Below are 24,414 nucleotides of genomic sequence, written 5' to 3'. Positions count from 1 at the left end.
ATTTAGTTTTCACAGTATTTGAAGTTATTTTGTTCTAATTATTGTATAAAAGCATCTATATGCGATCTCACCGATTAGCAAAGTGTGTAATTGCTACAGGGCTCACGCAGTGTTTGTTTCACAGTGTTGTGTTATACTAGTTAGGTTTACACTCCAAACTCGTACACAGTATGCACACAGCAGCAGAAGGGCTTGCACAAATACACTTGAACACTTTCTTTAAATATCGGTGGCTACTTACTGTTGCAGCTTTTTCCAGTGTCTTCCTTTTGTGTTGCTTTATAACCAAAAGCACATTAATCACATGATCATAAAACCAGCTACACACAAAAAATACAGTAAATGTGGCACTTCTGTATATATTAGAAATCCAGACATATTTTCATATGTGTGCGTCTGTTTTGATTGAGTTGCTCTTTTCAACTGTGTGTCGATTTATGGTCGAATGAATCCAGAAGAATACGACCAGAGAAAGAAGTTTTGAATGTAAAAGGCGCGGCGTTAACGTTGTGACCGTACATAATGTTCACCGCTGTCAAGATGTTTGGGTTCAGGTCTAAATGTATGCAGATGTGGAAATATATGAAGGAGTGCGTGTGCCATGGCTCTGTATTTAAACTTGTACGGTGCAGAGACTGTAGGAGCTACATGTGGTGTGTAATAATTGTGCCTTACTGAACGTATGGCAGCAACATGTGTGGTCGGAGTAAAGAGACACTTGTATTAGTAAGTATGGTGGAGGTTTTATTTGCAGTACTACTTCCTGGTTGGAGGTGGAAATGAAAGCAACACAGCGGCTCCTGGGCTCTGCTTTAATAGTCAACATTAGCAGGCTGAACAGCAATCACTCTGAATTACAATATACCTCTTATTAATCGTCACAGTTCATTAAATAATATACAGTTGAAGCTGTCACTGAGTACAGAGGACCACTCGATTCAGCTTCTGACGCATCGACTCGAACACTGACATAAAGCAGCTCCATGTGTGATAACCTCGCTCCATGTTAACCCCACATTTCTGCATCTGGAATATTTTGGGAATGCGTTGCATGCAGGCTTACTACAGACAAAAAGAAGCACAACATAAAGTGAACATGGAAACGAAACATGACTAGTCTATGAAACCTGCTCCATTATTATTATTTTTTTACAGTAGTGCGAAGCATTGTTACAGTACACACACCTCCATAAGGCTAACAGACTGCTGCTCTTTATATACTGGAGGCTCACGAGTTGCAAGCGACGCATCACCTGAAGTCGTTGGACGAATAAATAACAACAAATCGGTACAATTTGATTTTAGAAATGCAAAAGTACAATAAAAAACAAACAAGAGAGGAACATAAACGTGGAGAAACAAAACCCAAAGTGAGTGAGAAGCACATGCTACATTGACACCAGCAGAAGCACACCAGGTCTCTGGATCCGCCCACTTTGGTTTTGGAGTCTTTCTTTTCTATGAAGCCAGCTCCATAGGCCCCTCCTCCTCGCCGTCAGCACGGTTAGCACGAATCTCCATCAGCGTACGGGCAAAGCGCGCCCAGTCGTCCGTGTGGGCCACCGAAAGCTGTAAAAACCACACAGGTACACGGTGTGAGGGAAATCGCGTACATCACTATACGGGTACCACAGCATGACTTAATAACGGAAGGAAATGAGCAATAAATCTGTCTGTGCTGACATCAGATCCTGGTACTGATGCTGGAACAGCGGCCGTGCCAACATAGAGGACTCCCACAGAGAATCCACGCTTCTCCCGGTTCCAGATTTTTCCACAAGGAAAAACGGTGTCATAAAATCCCATAAATTCCTGGCAGATTACTTTTAGCATGAACAAGCAACATGAGATAAAGCAGTTGTTCTCCGTGATCATTTTCCAGAGTTTAACCGCGTGTCTGTAAGTATGGTAAACAGATGTTCGGTGTTTCGGTGTCTGAGAAGCTTTCATATTCTCTTCAGTTGTTTTAACACTGGACAGGTGACATCTGCTCATCGGTTGTGATGGAGCCAGAGATGACCACAGATCGACCTTTAACCAGCTCGGCAACCACTTGCTGTCAGGTGCCATCTGCAAAAAATTTACAAAGCTATTGCTCTGCAAATACACAGCAGTTCACATTAACTTCTCACATTCAGCCTGCACCCACAACCCCACAGATCTGAAACCAATTCCTCCACAAACATTGACGTAGTTGATGCAGGGCTTAATTTAACTACAACGTGACACACGAGCTCAGCAACCTTGCTTTTATATAGGAATAGAACCACAATACAACCAGCTGGCAACCAGTTGAGTCGAGTCCCCTACTGCAAAGAGAGGAGTTGCAGTCATCAGTGCAAGCTTATATAAACGTGTTGGTGATCTAAAATAAGACAATTATTATTACAAGCCTGTCACTTGCTCAGAGTCACTGCAGTCAGTCTGAGACGACCTGTGTGGTTATTTGCAGAAAGGCTCCCTCACACCAGGCAACCTGTACAACTGCTTAATGATCCAAAGTAGTTCCCAGAAAATCAATGCGATCACTAATTCTTCCTAGTAGCAAAGAAATTCACATCCGAGCTCTAAAGGCAAAGTCATCAATGAAATCACATGGATTCAATATTCGGGGCCATAAATGTTTTCCATAATTTCATTGATAGTTCATTTAATTGCTGCTGAGACATCAAATTGGTCAATCAGATACTGTCACTGGAAGCACGGCCTATGATGCTGATCTATGATAGCAACGCTTCTGTACTCACAGCCAAAGCCGTGACATCACCACATCAGCATCATACTGACCAAAAAGGTAAAAATAATCATTGCAAACAGAGTATTCAGAGCAGTCTGAAGCCTGTGTTTGTATAAGCATTCAGAACAGAACTATGAGCGTCACAGGTTCACTTTGGTGTTTGATAAGAGAACATGAGGCCAGTATGAGATGTCAAACTGTGTTTTATTCCTCATAAAGTGTCTTGCTAGAGTTGTGCACAGCAGGAGTCAGGGTGAGTGGGACTGAAGTCGCCACCCAAGATGCCTGCAACCGCTTTGCCTGCCCAGGCTGTAATTAATCGGGAACCAGGAAGAGGGAGACAGCCATTTTGAACCACCCCCCAAGGGGCTGGGCTGGCCACAGCGGGGGGCTCTGGCAGATCGTTGTGTACTTGGTGCCTGAGTGACTTCAGCGTTAGCAGCAAGACAAGAGGCTCAGAAACACGGCTGGCTGGGCTGAAGTCAGGTTTTTAAACAGCAGCAGCTTCAAAATGCTTCATGCTGAGGAACATGATCTGGAAAAACAGAGCAATGCCAGTAAGGTCCTAATAAAAACTGCTCTAATCTCTGATGACACAGTTTTTTCTCATTTGTACTCAGTAAAATAAAACAGAAATAACAGTATTTGGTATTTTACTGCACTGGAAAACTCTAAAGGGCTGCTCTAAGTCCCAGGACCACAGCTCTCTGGATGAAACTGCTGGCCATCTCTTTTTTTCACATGCTGTTCCCAGTTATAGCTGTATGGGGGAGTTTGTAGTGACTTTAATACCCACAATACACACACACACACACACACACACACACACACACACACACACACACACACACACACACACACACACACACACACACACACAAACTCTTAGCTTGTTGGAGTCATAAAACCTTTCAGCCCCGCTCGCTCTTATTGATGACTCTCATGGTTACCATGAACTCAGCATGGAGTCCACCAGCTCAGCCCCTCTCCAGTTTACCACACAACAAAAAAAAAAAGATGCTAAAATTAGCCGAGCGGCTAGGCTAGGCTGCACTCACTTGGGATCCTAACCAGAGCTCTCTAAACATGAGAGAACATACGGGCTGGCCGCTTTGTGGTGACAGCAGTGTCACGTGGAGGCCGTTTCACATGAACGAGATGGGGCACAAAAATATCAAACATTTCCACTGCAGGAACCTTTTTGAGGGGGTTTAACAAAGCAGGGAGAAAGATCTAAATAAAGGTCTAGGGAAATTACTTAACCCCTCACCCCCCTGCTTATGGTTGCTTACGGGTTGCTGCTTTCTTTGTGGGTGGAGCTTGCAGGACCACACATCGCCAAGCAGGATTTTAACCATCTAAACTGTTTGTTTTTAAAATTATGGGTAGATTTACTAACACTGGCCTCTGCCTCCTTAAAAACATAAACTAAATGAGGGATGGTTAAAGGCGTGTTTGTGCACTGGTCCTACAGGGATCCAATGTTGTTGCTGTGTACATTCACAAGGGGGCAGTGTCCAGAATACGCAGAGTAACCAGTACTGTTGACTGCTCTGGTCGTTTAGCTTCGCTAAGCTTAGCTTCAAATGCAAACTTGTTGTGTGACAAATAACACACTGAACACACTTTTGTGTTCAGAATGTCCCTGTCAAAAAATGCAGATCTGTTTATTTGCATACATAAAATTTGAAAAACCAAGAAATTCCAGCCGTTGGGAACGACCGTAATAAGAATAGGTGTGTTTTACACATCAAGTGTGTAAAACAATGAAAACTGTCCACTGTGTTTCTCTTTCTTCTCTCTGTACTCTCATATTGTTCTCATCCAGTTCAAGAAAATGTGTTAATTGGTTGCTAATTATTCACTAATCTGACACAAATGTGGAACCATGAATTCCACTTCAGTGACTCAATTTGTAGAAACACAGAACAAAAGATGGGCGGAGCTACTGTGATGTCACCCATTGGTAACGCCTTGCTGAAATGAGTGGCTACACATGACTCAGGTGTTCACTGAGGTCAAGTCCAGGCTACATCAAATCTTTGTCTACAGTAGAGTCCCATAAAAAGTACAAGGACTAAAGACAGACTTCATGCTAACTTACCAAATGCGACTCACGGCAGCGCTACAGAGCACCTAAGTTCAGCTGATCAGCTGATCAATGTTTTACTGAATCATCGTCTCATCTTCCACTCTCAGGTTTGCAGACAGTGCACAGGAATTTGGAAAGTACTCAAATTTCCAGAGAACAGGCAAAGAAAGGATTTTTGATTCAATGTCATTAGCTCAGTATTTCCAATGTATATAGTTTTAATGGCACATTTAATGCCGTCTTGTGTTCTAAACACTGATCTGATGTAAACGTCAGTTTTATCTCCAAAATCAACTTTTTGGTTTGAAGGTCGCAGAGACATCCGGAGAGTGTGAATGTTTCTTTTCACTCAGATGAACCTAGTGGGGGCTTTATACACTGAAGAACGAGACCTAAATAGATGAATTATTTGTATGTGCAGGTTTTACTGAAAAAAAAACAACCTTATTTCTACTGTTACACAATAATGTCAGTGACTCAAACACACATGAATCACAGCATAAGCAAGTATATATTTATAAAATGATGATTAAAGTTTTTTCACCACATGATGGGTTTTTGTTTAGAATTAAAGTGAAAAAGAGGTGTTTGTGATGAGCTTTAACTATTATCCATTTAAAAAGATCAGTAAGTTAAATTTCAGGCACTAAAAAAAAAAATCGCTCTATGTGGCAATAAACTTTGGTCATTGCAGTTCACTCAAGCTTTTGGCACCTAGGCGGTAATTAAATCTTGACTGTTTGAAAACTAAACCCACGAGAACTCCTGGCTCCGTGCACCACGGCACTCAAAGTGAATTAAAAAAATGAACTCAGCAGACTTTTTGTAAAAGCCCAGAGCACACTGCCAAAATTTTAACATCATATGAGAAACAACCGAGTGTAATATTTCTGGAAATGCTACGATTATTACTCTGTAATCATTATCCTGCACTTTTTTTAGGTTGCCACAAATATTCTATAAATGTCTTAATTAAGTAACGTGTAAGCACATGTCAGCTATACAGTTAATTCGAGTACCTCTCCTGTATCGTAGATCCAAACTCGACCCTCCGAGTCGCCCACAGCCACCTCCTTCCCTCCTGAAGACCAGCGGACTCTGTTGAGTGCTGAAGCTCCCTCAATGGTCACGCTGGCAGTGGGTACCTGGCAGGCAAAGAGTTCAAACAAACCCACACCGTTAAACAACAAATCAAACAGTTCACGGATAACTGAGTGTAAAATGTGGTGTGTAAACACGTAGGTGTGTCTGCTATCCCCGAGTTGGTCTTGGTTATGTTCCTGATCATCAAAATTAATGCTGCTCGAGGTTTAACACTGCAAGCGACCAAAACCTCCCGATGTTCACTCATGAAAAAATCTTTTTAAAAAAGGAGGTGGTTAAGGTCAGGTTAGGATATGATTGGTGTGCTGGTAAACTCTGACATCACAATGTGATTGGTCAGTTGCAATGTTGAACTTTGGACCAACGTTAGTTTTGACGATCCAGGATCGACACCAGCACGGGGATATCGGATCGTGCTTTTGTGGTAAGGAACAGGCCGAATCAACAGGAAACAAATAAACAGCAATATGGAAACGTGAGTGTTAAACAGAGCACTTAACAAACAGCTTCTGTTACAGCTGCTGTTTGTGTTTGGGAATTTTATTCCTCAAAAAAGAAAAAAAAAGTCAATGAGTGACTTTGTAATTTAGTCTTAAATTCCTTTGATTTTAAAGGAAAATACAGTGAAGTAAACATTTAGGCATAAATCATGCCTCTTGGCCCTCATTTTTTACGACCATAATCGCTGTTTAAACGATTCCCTTTATAGTTTATTGGTAAATGGAAGCATTATACCATTATGGTCAAATTTAGCAAATTTACTATTTATAAAGGGCCACTTTATCCAGCTATACGAGACGGTAAGAAAAACAAAGCTGTCAAATTACAACTTGTAGACACAACAGGATATTTACAGTGTAATAACTCACTTTGCTGTTGTGGGTGAACAGCAGTGCTCACACTGCACCTTCAGAACCCCCTGAAGCCACGTGCACAGTCTACATGAACTGCTCCTGACATGCGGCAGGCGAGTCTGACATATGTCACCGGTGGAGACAGAGGCCTTGGCATCATGTCGCCTCACACACAGAGCTTCTGCGTATTTGAAAGCAGCGCTAACCGCATGCTACACGAGCGGATCCGAACTGAGCGCTCTAAATTGGTTGTGCATGCGTGCGCGTACGTGTGCGCACTGGAAATGAGAACCAGGCGCACCGCGCAAGCTCTGTTAATGTCGTTATGCCTGTGTGTTTTTAATATGACGATAACAATGGAAGCCTGTTGCTATTAGACTGCGCGCGAGGCAGTGTGCGCGCATGTGTTCGATACATCCGCCTGTGTGTGTGTGTGTGTGTGTGTGTGTGTGTGTGTGTGTGTGTGTGTCTGAGCAAATGTTTCTCATAAAGCACATTGTTAGTCGAGTTAGGCCGCCGATAATGAACTCTTCCTCTGTCTGTGAAAAGGCTGCTGTTGAGGGAAGCCTGGGAAACTTGTCATCTGCGCTGCAGAGGGAGGGAGGACTCTCAGCTACCGATGGACCCGGCTGAGAGTAACGGGCTTAGCAGATGAAGAGATGCGACACCAAATCCAATTTTATTTATGTACGTAGACTGAAGAAAATGAGATGCTGAGAGTGAAAGAACATTATGAGAGAGGATGGAGAGTAGGTGTTGTCTCCATGGAAACCAAAAGAGAAGGAGAAAGGAGGATCCTTTTATCTCTACTTTTACCCGAGTGATCAAAGGTTTGGTGCCCACTCTGCTCCCAGAGTTGTAACAAAGTATGATTTTAAGAAATGTGGATTCTGCTTCTTAGCTCGACAGTTTGATGCTCATCTGTCCATTAAATATGAGGCTGCAGCCATGACAGTTAGCTTAGATTAAAGGTACAGTCAGTAAATTTGCGATGTTACATAATAAGGAAAAAGGGACACTGTACTCTGAAATATACACTGAATAGTTTGTAATTACATCTTCCAACAAACTAATGTTCAGAAACGTATAATTAATCCATTAAAAATACATAGGAGTGGCTTTGCGGTTTGTGGAAACCGCCATGTTCTCCCACCATATTTGAATACAGTAGCTGGGAAGGACATCTCCCTTTTGACTAACAGCGTTATAAATATGTGGCTAGAGACTGGCCACATACATGGACTCCATATGTGGAGGCTGTGGAGAAAAAGTAGTCGTGGCTATTCGTGTCCATGGAAGGACATTTGAATTTGTGCCTGCGTCTTCAGAGCAAAGATTCGAAGGATCATACGTATGGTTTATTATCAGAGGAGGAGGGAAAGGAAAGAGACAACGCTACCAACATCTCAAGCCTCATCTCCTGAACTCTAACACACAAAAACGTGCATAAATAGGCTGATTTATTCCTGACATTATCCCGGTTACTTATTGTCAGCAGATTACACATGCGACCCTCCCGTCTCCGGACAGCTGACAACAACAATAGCTGGTTATAAGCTAACATTATAGCTAACATCCCAGCTAATGTTAGGCTGAAGTGTCCTAGAAATCACACTTTCCCTCTAATAAACAGTTTGATTACATTCCCTCAAGCATCAGAATCAAGCTAACAGCAGCAAAAACAGCAGCGCTACCAACACTTTGGCACATCCTCAACATCTCCGAATCATTGTCATCATTCAGAAGTGAGCTTCACTGACTCACTGACCTATATCGGATTCCTTTCAAAAGGTTTTACAGCATCTTCCTGAGAAATAAAGATTTAATGTTTTTGACCTTTGTTGGCTGACTAATACATGTTTGTCCTATAGCAGACATCGGAGCTAGGATTATGCACATAACTGGTAAGAAAACAGACCTCAGGTGACTTCAATCTGCAATTTACCTGTACCAGAATATATCCCAACCATAAGCACTGTAAACATCAATGGCAATATTGGCCCAGAATTTCAGTCAATGCGTCCCTACTTTTACACTGTATCTTATTGTACATGTGTGTTAAAACAAAACAAAAAAAACCCTGATTCCACTTTTTGTAAGTGTGTGCGACCTTTAAAAGAAAAATAAGCTGTGTTTTTATTTTGCTCACTGTATAACACTGTCTGCAAACTGTTTAATACTATGACGTGTCCTCCAGTGGCCTTAAATGCACTAGTCTTAAAATAACTGCTTGCCCCACAGCCTTGCGAAACTCAACCCCTGGTCTGAAGTTTCTTTTTTTTTTATCATTATTATTATTTTCATGGAACTGTGGACTGAGGGCTGGGGCTTTGCTCATGGTCTCCGGCACATCTGTGTTCCCCTTCGAAGGGACACTGTGTGGGAGGATGATGGGACGGGGTTTGTGGGGTCCTGAGGTTCCCTGAACATTGGAGAGAGGTTGTAGAAATGTTAGCGGGATGGCTGGGTGGGAGCTGGGATAAGGAGATGTCAAAGTCTGATTTAAAGCAAGGTCTGTGGGAAACGCCCACGGGGGAATCTGGAATTGTGTGTGTGTTGGGAGGGATGTGGAGGGACTGGTGGTGGAGGGGTTGATGGGAGGGAAAAGTCTTGGATGTTTGGTTGTGTGGTTCGGGCTGAGGCCCAGCAACAGGCCCTGAGGACACCAAACACACGCACATCAACACACAAAGAGATGACACACAAACCACACCCATCACGGCCTGTATTAGCTACATTCACACACACGCACACACATACAGAGTATGCACACACCTCAGTGTCATTGTTGAGGTTCCACAGGTCCAGGCGGCCCATGCCATCCACGGCAGCAAACATGGCAGGGTGCACGGGCGACCACATGACATCATACACATAATCGGCGTTGTCTTCAAACGAGTACAGAGGCTTGTTGTGCTGAAAGAGAGGAGGAAAAAAAGAGGATATCTGTGCGAGCGTGTATGAGTGACATGGTGTGAAAAAAAAAGAAGAAGAAGCAGAGAAAACGCGGAGAGCGACGGATTACAGCGGATGACATACCAGAGAGAGAGGGAAAAGGAATTGAGAGAGGGAGTGAGGGAGCTTCAGACAGAGTGGCGCTGCCTCAGCCTTGGGGCCTGTCTGGGTGCAGAGCCTAATTAAAAAGCCTAGCACATTCACACAGCGCCATAAAACCGCTGGGAGAGATGAAAGAGAAGGCCTCTCCACAAGGTGTACTGTAACCTCAACACAACAGCTGTGAGAGAGAAACAGAGACAGAAAAATAGGAGGCGGCGGCGGGATGGACAATGGTGCACAGGAAGGTGTGTGTTTGTGTGTGTGTGTCCTTGCAGGTGTGCAAGGAGAACCTGACTGATAATGGTTTAAACCAACTATTTAACACTGAAACTAAATCTAACAGAGAGATCTATATGTTATTTATGTGCTCAGAGGCATCGTTTTACACTTCCGAAACAAATCTGTCATTCCTCGTCTGGTAGACAAACTCATCCCATTATACTGACCTAAACAATTATGTGTTTGTGACGTTGCGTCTCCATAAAGTCCTCGTGACAAAGTCAGAGGTCAGAGAACAGATGCAGTCAGCTCTCGCACCGGCGTCCTCCCTTACTGTGCATGTTTGGTTTTGTGGTGCATGCACTGCACTATGCAGGACAACACAGCTGCCTACAATGAGAGCTGATTGAACTTTGACCTTGAACTACACTAACCTCTGGGAGAAAGACCAGTTGGTGAAGGCTACTGCTTGTGCTGCAGTTTACTCACACTAGGGGCAGTTGTCTCAGTCCATGCCTGATCACAAATGCCTCTCCCTCTCCATGCCCGTGCTGCCAGTACGCTCTTTAACTCTCAGTAATTTCCTCTTCACTGTCTTTCCTTCATCCTTAACGTAAAGAAGCATCTCAACTCCTCCGTCTGTTTTTCCAACACACACTTCATTATGATGTAACAGTACAGGGAGTGCAGAATTATTAGGCAAATGAGTATTTTGTCCACATCATCCTCTTCATGCATGTTGTCTTACTCCAAGCTGTATAGGCTCGAAAGCCTACTACCAATTAAGCATATTAGGTGATGTGCATCTCTGTAATGAGAAGGGGTGTGGTCTAATGACATCAACACCCTATATCAGGTGTGCATAATTATTAGGCAACGTCCTTTCCTTTGGCAAAATGGGTCAAAAGAAGGACTTGACAGGCTCAGAAAAGTCAAAAATAGTGAGATATCTTGCAGAGGGATGCAGCAGTCTCAAAATTGCAAAGCTTCTGAAGCGTGATCATCGAACAATCAAGCGTTTCATTCAAAATAGTCAACAGGGTCACAAGAAGCATGTGGAAAAACTAAGGCGCAAAATAACTGCCCATGAACTGAGAAAAGTCAAGCGTGCAGCTGCCAAGATGCCACTTGCCACCAGTTTGGCCATATTTCAGAGCTGCAACATCACTGGAGTGCCCAAAAGCACAAGGTGTGCAATACTCAGAGACATGGCCAAGGTAAGAAAGGCTGAAAGACGACCACCACTGAACAAGACACACAAGCTGAAACGTCAAGACTGGGCCAAGAAATATCTCAAGACTGATTTTTCTAAGGTTTTATGGACTGATGAAATGAGAGTGAGTCTTGATGGGCCAGATGGATGGGCCCGTGGCTGGATTGGTAAAGGGCAGAGAGCTCCAGTCCGACTCAGACGCCAGCAAGGTGGAGGTGGAGTACTGGTTTGGGGTGGTATCATCAAAGATGAGCTTGTGGGGCCTTTTCGGGTTGAGGATGGAGTCAAGCTCAACTCCCAGTCCTACTGCCAGTTTCTGGAAGACACCTTCTTCAAGCAGTGGTACAGGAAGAAGTCTGCATCCTTCAAGAAAAACATGATTTTCATGCAGGACAATGCTCCATCACACGCGTCCAAGTACTCCACAGCGTGGCTGGCAAGAAAGGGTATAAAAGAAGAAAAACTAATGACATGGCCTCCTTGTTCACCTGATCTGAACCCCATTGAGAACCTGTGGTCCATCATCAAATGTGAGATTTACAAGGAGGGAAAACAGTACACCTCTCTGAACAGTGTCTGGGAGGCTGTGGTTGCTGCTGCACGCAATGTTGATGGTGAACAGATCAAAACACTGACAGAATCCATGGATGGCAGGCTTTTGAGTGTCCTTGCAAAGGAAGGTGGCTATATTGGTCGCTGATTTGTTTTTGTTTTGTTTTTGAATGTCAGAAATGTATATTTGTGAATGTGGAGATGTTATATTGGTGTCACTGGTAAAAATAAATAATTGAAATGGGTATATATTTGTTTTTTGTTAAGTTGCCTAATAATTATGCACAGTAATAGTCACCTGCACACACAGATATCCCCCTAAAATAGCTAAAACTAAAAACAAACTAAAAACTACTTCCAAAAACATTCAGCTTTGATATTAATGAGTTTTTTGGGTTCATTGAGAACATGGTTGTTGTTCAATAATAAAATTATTCCTCAAAAATACAACTTGCCTAATAATTCTGCACTCCCTGTATATGCCCAGAGTCCACTTCATCAAGCGGGCCTGGGCTCAGCACAATTAGCTGTGTCCAAACATCATACACAGACACTATACTAGTCAAACAAACTGGACTTTGGGGGTCAAATATAGGGGTGGGTTTTTATAATCGATTCATCGATTAAAATCGATTCTGGCTTGGATAACGTAAAATCGATTCATTAAAATCCTGAATCGATTTTTTAATATAAATTTATTTTGTCCGAAATGCCAGAATCTCTGGTGACATCTCACAAAATTTCAAGAACCACCAAACAGTAAATGAGAGCAGGTACAGGGATTCTGCACATAGACTTAAACACACAGCGCGACCCGCGGATCAGAATCAGTTAGATGTCGCCTTTCTCACAGTCGGGGCTGAAAGCCGACAGCTCGCTGATCCGGGTCCGCGCTTTGTGTTCACGCCCTTTATGCGCTGATTCTAAAGCTGTTAGTTTGATCTCTCTCCAAACAATATTGACCGAACCAGCAGCAAAAGAAGATCCAAACGCTTCACATAAACATCGTCATGAATTCACTCTTTTACTGTTTTGCTTCCATTGCGATGCGCAGCTCTCTCTCTCTCTCCCTCTCCCCCCCCCCTCTCTCTCTCGAACAGTTTCGCTTTCTTCATTATTCGCTTGCTTGTTACGCACAAGTCTACTGTTGTTTACAGCGCTGTCGGCCGCTGTTTTTTTCCCTTTTACATTCTTCCGAAAAGAAAGCCTCATTTCTGCTGTTCAATACTGAACAAATTTAAACTTTTTAATATTATTCAAAATGCAAACTGCTTAGCCGTGTGTCTAATAAAACCGCTGTAACGTCAGAGGTAATGTTCATTAATTAATGGTTTTCTTTCGTTTTTGATGTACTGCAGAATATTTTTATAAAATCCCAGGCCAGGAAAATCACCTTCATGTTTTTCTGTGTTTTATCTTCAGCTACTTTGACACAAAGGCATCTGCTGTGATGCTCACACCTTGGATAAAGTCTTGCGAGTGTCAGCTTCCTTTTTATAGATACAAAAATATGTAAATGTTCTGATCTGAATTATACTTCTGACTGTCAAAATTTCCCAGATTTAAATCGAATCGAATCGAATTAAATCGAATCGTGGATCGAATCGATTTGGGACCTTGTGAATCGGAATTGAATCGATTCTAGAAATCAGTGACGATACCCAGCCCTAGTCAAATATACTCAGATATGTAATACAAACCCCATGTGTCCCACATAGGGTCAGTACAGCTTAATATGTGTGTTAAAAAAAAAAAAAACCTTTTCCCAAGCTGACTGTTAAGATTCAAGAAGCATACAAACTACATTCCTTGCAGGTAGAGTGGGAGGAGTGGAAGAGAGGAGACAGGCTGGCTAGAACAGCAAATGAAAGAATGCAGTCTCTCCCTTTCTCTCTCATTCCTGCTCCTTTCTCTCCATCACCTTTACTCCCTCACTCTACGGCAGATCTGAGAGCGCGCACTCGCATACACTCGCACACAAACACAAACAAACTGAGCCAAGCCAATTTCAAGGCTCGATTGAACCTGTTTTCCAGCCGGCAGGATGACAGCAGAGGTCATTTTTCTCCATCTCGCAGTTCCAGCGTTCGATCGAAGTCGTACCTGTTTATGTTCTCTCTCTCTCGCTTACTTGTTCTTATTTTCGGGGTTTTATGACAGCCGGTTACACTGCACGTGTGATTTTATCGAGATAATCAGTCTTGAAGCAAAACACCTCTGTTTCCCATTCAAGGTAACTTTCTGAAATTTGTCCTATGTGTCATTTGGCCGTGACTCAAAGTAATGAATAAACCTGGAAGACAAAATAAGATGAATAAAGCCCTCTCGGTATTATACTGGGTACTCATAATGTAAACTACTATTTTGTCTATATCTACCAATTTTAAGGAAGATAATTTAGGTGAATAAGTCTTTAAACTAATCTTTAAATGAAGCTTAATCCTTGTGGCGCCACACATGAAGTAACTGGATGTCATTATCTTTTCTGTGCTGAAAAGCTGCAGAGCCTTGACAAGCCTGAAAACCAACACTGAAAAACTGGGCACTGATATTTAGCATCACAGTGAAGCAATGACAAAAAATGAGAACCTAATGCAAGTTTAGCATTCAATCATTTGGATATCGTTGCCAAAAATGCAGGCACCACCTTGGCATTAATAATAAAATATCAAATTGCATAAACTGTCTCGGAAATCAAAATGTCAAGGAGGAAGCCGTTCTCTCAGAAAACATCTCATCACGCAGCCATCCATAGGGATCCAAAACACTCATCTCAGCAGCAGCCAGTCATATAATTTCACCGCTTCTATCCTCGCTGCATTTGCATCTCAAAAATCGCACTAGTTTGATAGTTTTAATAAACATGCGCCCCAAGGGAATGGAGATACTGTCCTTAAATGAGAAATTCTTCCTTCATGCGCTGTGCTGCAAGATCCCAACCAAAACGTTTTTTCTCCTGACATACGCTTGACCATGTCATGGTCAAGATGACCTGCTAAAATTCAAAGTGAGCACAACTGTCTCAACTGGGTTTGCAGAGGATGGTCTGAAAAAGAGAAAGTATTCAGTGAGCAGCAGTTCTGTGAGTGAAAATGGCTTGTTGATGGCAGTGGTCAGTGGAGAATGGCCAGACTGCTTTGAGCTGATAGGAAGGAACGATGTGTCGCAAAGCTTGAACTTAACGCTGCACTCAAAAGACCTTTGGGATGTGGTGACATGGGAGATTCATATCATGGATGTGCAGACACAAATTTGTCGTAACTGCGTGGTGCTGTCATGTCAGTATAGACCAAAATGTCTCAGGGCGTTTCCAGCAGTGTTTTGAATCAATGCCACAAAGAATTAAGACAGTTTTGAAGGTAAAAGGGGGTCAAACCTGGTGGTAACAAGCTGTAACTAATGAAGTGACGAGTCAGCGTATCTACAGATGTTCACCTGAAATATTATAAACGCTCGCTAACAATCATCTGACCCGACAGGGACGCAGGCCTTTGATTACCTTCTTAAGAACAGCAACAGTGGAGTAATTGTGCTCCATCCAATCATTTCATAGATGCTGGTTTTGGGGTCAAGCGTGCAGGGTGGTTCAAGTTATGCACAATCATAAACCCACTCCCAGCGGTCGCGACATCTTCACACTCTGGCCGACTCAGAATGGTTTCACTAACCACAATATTTGCACCGCTGAGTGTAAAAACATACGCAGACGTCTGTAGGACGGCCTTTTTGAACCGTGAGGGCAAACGCACGTGAATGCAGAGGAAATTTGCTGCAAACGTGCATGCGCGCGTGTGTTCAAAACAGTTTGTGATGCTTATGATTGGAGGGCTGAAGGCAAACCTCGAGGGGATTTTAGGCAAGCAAAGGCAGCTTGCTTAAGGTGTACCATGAGGCATGTGTGGTGTGTCTGTATTTACACACACACACACACACACACACACACACGCACGCACACTCAGGTATTCCTCCTGCCCACACACAAATATGGGTTATGTGGGATAAGAGACAGACACACATTCCTGTGGTGACCCTCAAAGGAAAGGGAATTCCCAAATCCTGAAAAATAACACACTCTTCTGATGAAAATCCACAGAAATGTTTTAATATGTGTCACGGGACCCGCTGCACAAGACTTATGGACTGGCTGCATGCTAACATGGGCTAAAAGTCATCAGAGTGCTTTATTGGCTGTCACAGCCAAGAATGAAAACTGTAACTGGATCCTGCATAAAGCTGATATGCAATATGAATTATGTATTTTTACTACACCAAGGAGGTATGCCTCTGATTTTGGGCTGTACACGATATCACCCTATGCATGTATGTATCATGATAACCTCTGTAATTCAAAATTAGCATAAATTTTTACTACTAACCATTAACTGATTAATAGTAAAAACTGATTGTCACATTTTCTTTTGTTATTTGCACCTCAGCTTTAATTCATATTCCTAATATCAATCTTCTTTTAACCTCTTGGATCGTTCAGGCCTCAGATAGCCTTCATCAGGAACACACACACACACGTTTAAAACGTTTCATTTTAATGCTGACCCTGACTACTCTCACCTTACCGCTTTTTGTGATTACATTCAGCAAGCCATTTATCAGCTAAGGTCTCGTAAACAACCAGTCTGTGATGCCCTGGCAACCACTGGTCATTAAGGAAAAACATATTCCCTGACTGGTTAGTGAGAAGTGAAATTGGTTGCAAAAAACTTTGGATTGCGAGTGTTTGTAGAGAAGTTGGTGTCTTCCATGCAAATTACAGGCAACTGTAACAATTTGCTAGCTATCTCTACTATTTATACAATCAGCTAGCAAATTCAGTCACTAGCCATAAGCTAGTAGCCAGAAACATTGCCTAAGATAACAATTTCCAACAATCATTCATAATAATAATTCTAGCTAGCTAATTAAGCTATTATCCATCATGTTTCTGGCTTTATTGTTAGTGAATGACATCCCAACTCACCCATTAGTTCCAGTACTTCTACTACTAGCGATAACTTTAGCTAGCTAATGTAACCTTATTTTCATTTTTTGACCATTAGCAGTTTTAATTATTCATACCCTCAAATTTATACATTGTACATTTCTACAGCTTTACTGTTTCTAATCAAGCCACTCATCATAATCATATTTAAATTCTACTTAACATTTTTCATATTAGTTGTGGCTAATTGTTCCATTTACCCTGTGGTTACTACATGAGTATCCATTTCCTACACCTTTCTGTGCAATATGTCATATACACCTAAGCCAAAACTTCTGTTTCACCACCACAGCAGTGTCCTTTCACTGTATTAGCCGAGATTTTTATTTTATTTTTTTTTATTCACCAGCCTTACTCTGACAGAAATAGTGGCTGTTTGCTTTTTACCGCTTCTGAAATGCTGCCAAATGGAATTCATAACACTGGTTTGAAAGGAGAACAACAGCACTGAGAGGATGAGGTCACTCAAAACCAGCGAGAGGAGGAGCGCCCACCTTTAGAGTGGGTCTGACTTAGGTTCACTAAGTGTGCCTGCAGACAGCAGCCAGCACTATCCCATCAGTGCATTTGTGTTTTGCAGTGATAGTTGAGTAGGAGGGACACCCACACATACAAACAAGGGACTTTCACACATGTACACCCAGGACAAACCAGAAAAACACACACATACAATACACACACACACACACACACGTCAGATTAGGTGCAACAAGCAAGCCTTAAATAAAAAAAAAACAGATCCTACGCTGTCTCTCAGCAAAATATTTCTACGGAAACTTGAACAACAGCTGACAGTCTCTTTGTAAGTGCAAGTATTTGTAGTTTCATTTAAATCAAATCAAATCAAATCAAATCACTTTTATTGTCACATCACATGTGCAGGCACACTGGCACAGCACATGCGAGTGAAATTCTTGTGTGCGAGCCCCACAAGCAACAGAGATGTGCAAACACAACAACACAAACGAGCAAAATACAAGAATGGCCAACCTGAAACTAATAAATATATGTACAATATATAATAGTGTATGCATTTCTGGATGTGTATACTAAATATTTTCCTACGTGTGTGTGTGTGTGTGTGTGTGTGTGTGTGTGTGTGTGTGTGTGTGTGTGTGTGTGTATACACATTTTTACAAATTAAATAGTAAAAAAAAAAAAAAAAAAAAAAAAAAAATAATAATAATAATAATAATAATAATAATAATAATAATAATAATAATAAAATATATAAAATATACAGAGTTGAATATGTGCAAAACAAGTGGCATTTATATACAGTGTGGAGTGCATAATGTTGAATAATGGACTACTGGAAGATTAACTAACTATAATTACACTTATAATAGGTCTTATTAATTGAAGTAAGCTAAGAATCGTGTGTGGAGCTGTTTGTGCTCTTGTGACTTTTGCCATTGGAGGCACACATTTCTCTGAAGCAATGTAGATATCTGACATCTGTAATACTAGTGGTTCAACCTGCTGTCTCCAAAGAAAGAGCAGGTTAACTGGCTCTTTCTTTGGAGACAGCAGGTGAACCACTAGTACCACTCAACAGTAACCAATCAACAGTAACCACTGTTAGAAACAGAGCGCAGCCTAAGAGGAAATTGCTTGACAGGCTGAAACCAGGTAATAATAATAATGATGATGGTTACTGATGATTAACACAGACTGTATATATAAGATGGATGCAGGCACAGCGATGTCACCCACTGGTTTTGGACTCTGTATTTTAAAGCTTCAATGTTAGTGTTTTGGCTGCTGCCATGCTGTTTTTTCAAAGCCAGAGGTAACGTTAGCAGCTAACATTAGCTTAACAAGTGGTTACATCCATAAACCCTACCGGTGCAATGCACAGGCGCACGTGCGGTTTTCTGAAGAAGGAAGTTTTCATAGGACTACATCCATAACTCAGTAGAACCACCTTTAACAGCAATAATGTGGACTAATTGTTTTCTGTGTGACTTTATCAGTCTCTCACATCATTATGGAGGAATTCTGGCCCATCCTTCTTTATAGTGTTGCTTCAGTTAATTGAGGTTTGGATGGATTCAATCAGGTGGACATCTGGACTTTGGGTCATTGCAATACCTTGATTTTGGTGTAGCTGCAGACAGATGGCCTCATATTTGACTCTAGAATACTTTGGTACACAAAGGACTTCATGGTCGAATGAATGACTGCAAGGTGCCCAGCCTAAATCATGCCTCCACCACCGTCCTTGACTGTTGGTATGAGATGTTTGTGCTGATATGCTATGTTTGGTTTTAATACCAAACATATTCACTTTGGTCTCAACTGTAGAGGTGTTGCTCTTGGGTGTGCTTGGGGTGAGATATACACCAGTTGAAGATTGTAACACTGTATTAACACATGAATGGTTCAGAGCAGCAAATTGTCTATAAGCTAATTATTGCTTTGTATTAGCCTAATTAAAGAGGATCATTTTACTCAACAAAACGGATGCATAAATTCATTTTGATTTGCTGTATCACAGAACATCCATCAGATAATCGAAAACTCACCAACAGTGCCGACACAGTGAAAAGGTCTGGTTCCAAGACTCACCGTGGTAGGCAGTAGTCATATCAATGGAGATGTACTCAGTTATCTTAAATGTGAAATCTATGGGAATGGAGTCCCTTTTGGAGCACGCCTCGAGTGGCACCTAAAGGAACTGCAATTTTTTCCACTTCTGTGTTGGGATCATGTTTCACCTCCAGAGGCTGCTTCTTGTTTGACCTGAACACTTTGATCGTCCCCAATTTGATGTTTTGAAGCTGGAGGTGAACAGCGAGTGGTGGCTCTGTCTGAGACACAGTGATAATACACGATCGTACAGTATCACAAAGTAGGTCTTCCTAAAACGTATCCCAATTTACATCGGGGGCATAATTTACCAAATCAACACTATGTTATATTAACATAAGAGCTGAAAGTACAAATTAGAACATAAACTCATAAATGAAGTTATAAATGAAGTGAGCTCATAGACTGCAGATTTTCTATGTTATTAGCTCTGGAGGCTAAAACCATCCTTATATACAGTCTGTAGTTAGCAGTGAATACTTTCCCTACAAACGCACACACACAGAGTACCCATATACGCACAATAACAGCTTATTCAAACATATATGTAGAGAAACACACAAGTTGTACGAGACCTCTCTACTCAACCTTCCCTCTTCACTAGTTCATTCTCTCTCCCTCTCAGGATCTGCTTAAAAACCTCTTGGAGGTCACAATCAACCCCCCGCACAACCTTTCTTTCTCCACATCCCCTCTCTCTCGCTCCCTCACACACACTAACACACACCTCCCACATTGTACCTTGGTGCTCCAGAGTTTGACGGTCCAGTCGAACGAGGACGTGATAAAGAGGTGGGAAAAGTCGACGGTGCCCACCGCGCTGTGACAGCTGATGCCTGTGACGGGCCCCTGGTGGCCCTCAAACATCTCACAGATACCTGCCTTACTGGAGAGGGAAAACGCACAAGGCAACATCTGGAACTGCGACCATTAGCCCAAAATTCCCTCCAAAAGAGGGAGAACTTCATTTGTAATCACATTTTAAGTTTTAAGTTACTTAAATGTAATCTAATTTAGGGACAATCATCCTCTTAAACTTTGCTAATGTTATAATTCTAATATTCTATAATTATAAATTATATGAGCACTGTTTCATATTCAGCAGACGTTTGGTGAACTTTAATGCATATCTGTGTTTAAGAATACATGTTTCATTAACCAACCTGCCATGTCTGGATGCAGTGTACACAGTGCCCTCCTCGCTCCCGACCACATAGTTGTTAACGTCTCCCGTGGGGAAGGCCATGCATGTCACTGCCACGGGTTTGGATTTATTGTACACCAGTTCCATGGTCTCCTACACACATTATATTAGAGTGGATATAGCATAAACCTGCATTTTTACAACAAAACAGCATTAGTGAGTGAAAAAAAAGTTGTTGTTTTTTTTAAATGCTGCTGGCAGGTTGTGTGGACTGCTTCACTAATGTGCGGTAAGAGTTTTGTGTACCTGAGGCTGGGAGAGCATGTCCAGACTCCAGGAGCACATCCTGCCGTCTGTGGACACGGTGATCAGGTTGTTGGCGTTCTGTGTGCCGACCACATTCACGCAGTACACTGGGTGCTAGACAAACACACACGATCATACGCAGAGACAAACAAATGGATTTGGGTGAAGATTTACCCGTGCACAATACAAAAAAGCTGTTATCAACTGTAGTATAATTACAACAACATCGTTTAGGATAATACATTGTGATCACATTATAGTTCTTAATTATTAGCCTCTTTGAACTGAAGCATAACAATTTCTCTTGTACAAAAAATAGCTGAAACAGTCCTAATTGTAGCAGGCTGTCAGCAGCATCACCATGTCATTAATTGTGATATTCCACTATTTATGAAACGAATAAACATTGTCCTGTAATGATCACATGTTTTTTCCCCTTTAGCACATGATGTCATTAGATGCTTTTTGGGGCCAAGAGATGCAGACAGCTCACATGCCAGTGTGCATTCGTCCTTTTAAATCACCCTACGTTTCAGACATGTGCTGCTGTTCAAATCCACGAGTGTGTGAAGCCATTATATCATTACTGAGCAGTAATTGATTTGTGCGCCGGGTCGCACAAAGAATCCATTCAGCAATCAGCACCATGCTACCCACTAACGGGAGAGTGGCAGCCTCATTATTAGAGCCCGCAGCCCGTTTAAAGCTACAGTATGGATGGCATGTAACAATGTGTGTGTCTACTGTAGCTGTGATTATAAACAAGCTGGGTTCTTAAGATATCGTTAGTTTATATTCAACAGTAATTTGCTATAGCTGAACTGAGCTGCTCTTTCAGTTATGTCTTGCTTTTATCAAGTTTATGTCTAAGTGCAGACAGACCCAAGAATACAGATTATCATATAAAAATCATTCAGTGTAATTGGTGCAATCAAAATCTTTTTATCATATTCATACGTCTGAATTTTTGGATTAAAAAAAGTGTTTATCTGCTTTTTTCCCCCATGTTGGCCTAAGTGTATTTCAACACTTTTAACCAAATTAACAATTTAGTTTTCAGTCACGTGACTCACACAGAGCTCTGAAGAGCAAAACACGGTTCCAACAACCCTCCACTAAAATTAATTTTCAATCAAAGAACATTTAAATGACCTCTCAAAAGAAGATTAATGGAAATTGGGCACTTTTGATCCACATACAGAATCCACTGCAATATTTTAATCACTAGAGAACAATTACGTCCCTGCTGGAGATCCATTTTAGCAGTTTCTTGTTGTGAATGCTCTTTGTTGCACTGCCGTCAGGATAAGAGTGTACAATAATACACTTTTAACAGACCGCTATTTGTAATTTGGATCTCAGGTCTTTCATTTAGGAGGTGAAGAACAAGAAGATCACAGTTTACAAAGCAATAGTGAGTGCTAATTAGCTAAAATGACCTAGCTTATCACTCTTAGCTGTTTGTGTCAGGATCATCATACTCGGGGAAAAGATTATCAATGCACATGGCAGCAGATCTGCGATGCTTGCTGATTTATCACAGATTGCATGTAATTGCCAACTTGACCCCATCTGAAGGCCGCTACACAAAAAACCATAAATCCACTGCACACGGTGGCACTAATTTTGGTCGTGGCACAGCCTTGAGCAAGGGTTTTCCCTAGTTTGATTATACTGTGAATGGCTGTAGAGAAGGATGGATTGGTGCAATGTAACTACTCTATGATTTAAGGAGCTATCCAGAATTTTGGGTAAACAATCCTGCTAAAAAATAACTGTTAAATACTGAAACTGTTCTGCCTTCCAGGTTTTAATAATGATGTGTCATCGCAGGAAAACTACACAGTAAGGAAAGTAATAAATAATCTCCTGCAGACGTATTGCTGTTAATATCACAATTCTAATTGTAAAGCAGAGATAAACCTTTACATACTGTATGATAAATGTATCACACTGACAGTTTAAATCATCCTTACAGTGTGTGCAGCAGCAGACAGAGGGGTCCTCTGGACAGGGGTCCGGCGATGACTGCGATTATCCCACAGGACTATCTGTCCTGAGTACGTCCCCCCCACCACCAGGTTGGGATGAAACCTGGCAAAGCCCACAGACACCACCGGAGACTAAGGAGAGAAAACGAGAGAGGAGAATTAGGACGCATTACTCAGATTCAATGCTGGTGTTATTTTATGTAACTGACATTATTATGAACTGAATGCAGATGGTAGAAAAGCCCAGAGGAAAAGATATGAACTCAAAACGGTAACACTTGGCTGGGTGCGAGTGAGTGCGAGCAATCAAGACATCGTGATGGGTGGCATACGTGGGGACACAGACGGAGACGGAGATGACGAGTGTGGGCACTGTGAAGGTCCGCTGAGGAGACGAGAATGGGGTGACGCTGGGGTGGAGACCAGACAAAGAGGGAATTGTGGTCCTCCTTCCCTCCCCAGCCGTTTCACATTACAGCATCAAAACCCCAGCAGCCACTGGAGCGCTCACCGTAGGCTCCGTCATGACAAGCGCACCCTTGAACTACCACCCCCCCTAGACGCTGTGTTTATTGAGTTTTGGTTCCTCTTCGGTGCGCATCCCATAAGGGCTTCTGCGTGCAACAGCTAGCTCCCCCTGACCCAGAGCCACTGAAGCTATGAGTTATGAGAAAATTATTTCAGCATCCTGCAGCATAGCGCTACAGGAGGTTAACTGGTGTGATTCACTGACAGATTCATCAGAACCAGTAAAAAAAAAGCATAGTCCTGTTGAGAGGGAAATAATTCACAGGCACGAGAGAGCCAACAGAGCAAAGCTCACAAACACAAATCACAACTAAAAACAGTAAAGCTAGAACAACATGGAGGGTGCATTTCGCAAATGGATCGTTGCCTCATGCAATCGTAGATTTGTAGGAAGGAGCGCTGGTGACAGTTTTAGTGTTCATGAAAACTGTATGTCAGATGTTTTGCTGTTGAAACAGCAGCTCATAGACTGCGTGGAGACAAAACTCTATCAGAATCCTCCAAAACTCATCACTGCATTAACAAGGCAAGACCTAGGATACATCTACAACAGTTTAATTTATAATGATCATATAAATAATCCATAAAAAAATAAACCACAAAGGAATTTGTTGGGTATTGTTCAACCGAGAACAATATAAGTTTGTACAACAGAGACTGTTATAATGCCTTAAAAAGGTGACAACTGCTTCAAGTGAAACTATGTTAAGTTTAGCTAAACAGCAGCCACCGTGGCCACAAGCAGTAATTATGGGATAAAGGTAAATGCTAAACAATAGAAAGTACTCATAATGTCAGTTAGGCTGGCTCAGCCTGCAGGAGTTTTGGCTTTATTTATACCTATTTATGACTATCGTGAACATCTGCCAGGTTGTACCAGCAAAAATAACGTCTATAAGTGGTAAAAAAGCAACAAAGTACGCTAACTGTTCCTTATCTTATATTGCCGACTTGAATCTAGACAAAGGTGCATTAACCATGATGGTTATACCTGGTTTGTACCTTGGACTCTCATTATAACTCTTAAGT

The 24,414-nt window shown here is 41.9% G+C and overlaps 1 protein-coding gene across 5 annotated transcripts in view; it reads right to left on the bottom strand.

The window, feature by feature from the left end:
* Window positions 1–1,458: 1,458 nt before the first annotated feature.
* The window catches only part of dync1i1a (dynein cytoplasmic 1 intermediate chain 1a), a 63,140-nt gene continuing 40,184 nt past the window's right edge, over window positions 1,459–24,414 (bottom strand). For all 5 annotated transcript variants that reach the window (XM_085345758.1, XM_085345759.1, XM_085345761.1 and 2 more), the window contains 7 exons: window positions 22,843–22,989; window positions 20,867–20,980; window positions 20,580–20,713; window positions 20,158–20,302; window positions 9,563–9,703; window positions 5,849–5,974; window positions 1,459–1,569 (listed from right to left, as the gene is read on the bottom strand). In XM_085345758.1, coding sequence (XP_085201884.1) covers window positions 1,459–1,569; window positions 5,849–5,974; window positions 9,563–9,703; window positions 20,158–20,302; window positions 20,580–20,713; window positions 20,867–20,980; window positions 22,843–22,989 — 918 coding nt within the window. The remainder of the gene's footprint in view (window positions 1,570–5,848; window positions 5,975–9,562; window positions 9,704–20,157; window positions 20,303–20,579; window positions 20,714–20,866; window positions 20,981–22,842; window positions 22,990–24,414) is intronic.

Source organism: Diplotaxodon limnothrissa, linkage group LG22 (genome assembly GCF_057381915.1).
Source record: "Diplotaxodon limnothrissa isolate DT_005_m linkage group LG22, D_limnothrissa_male_GT1.1, whole genome shotgun sequence".
NCBI classification, from domain to species: domain Eukaryota; kingdom Metazoa; phylum Chordata; class Actinopteri; order Cichliformes; family Cichlidae; genus Diplotaxodon; species Diplotaxodon limnothrissa.
The sequence above is the reverse complement of the archived record's forward strand: the minus strand, read 5'-3'. Positions and strand labels throughout refer to the sequence as shown.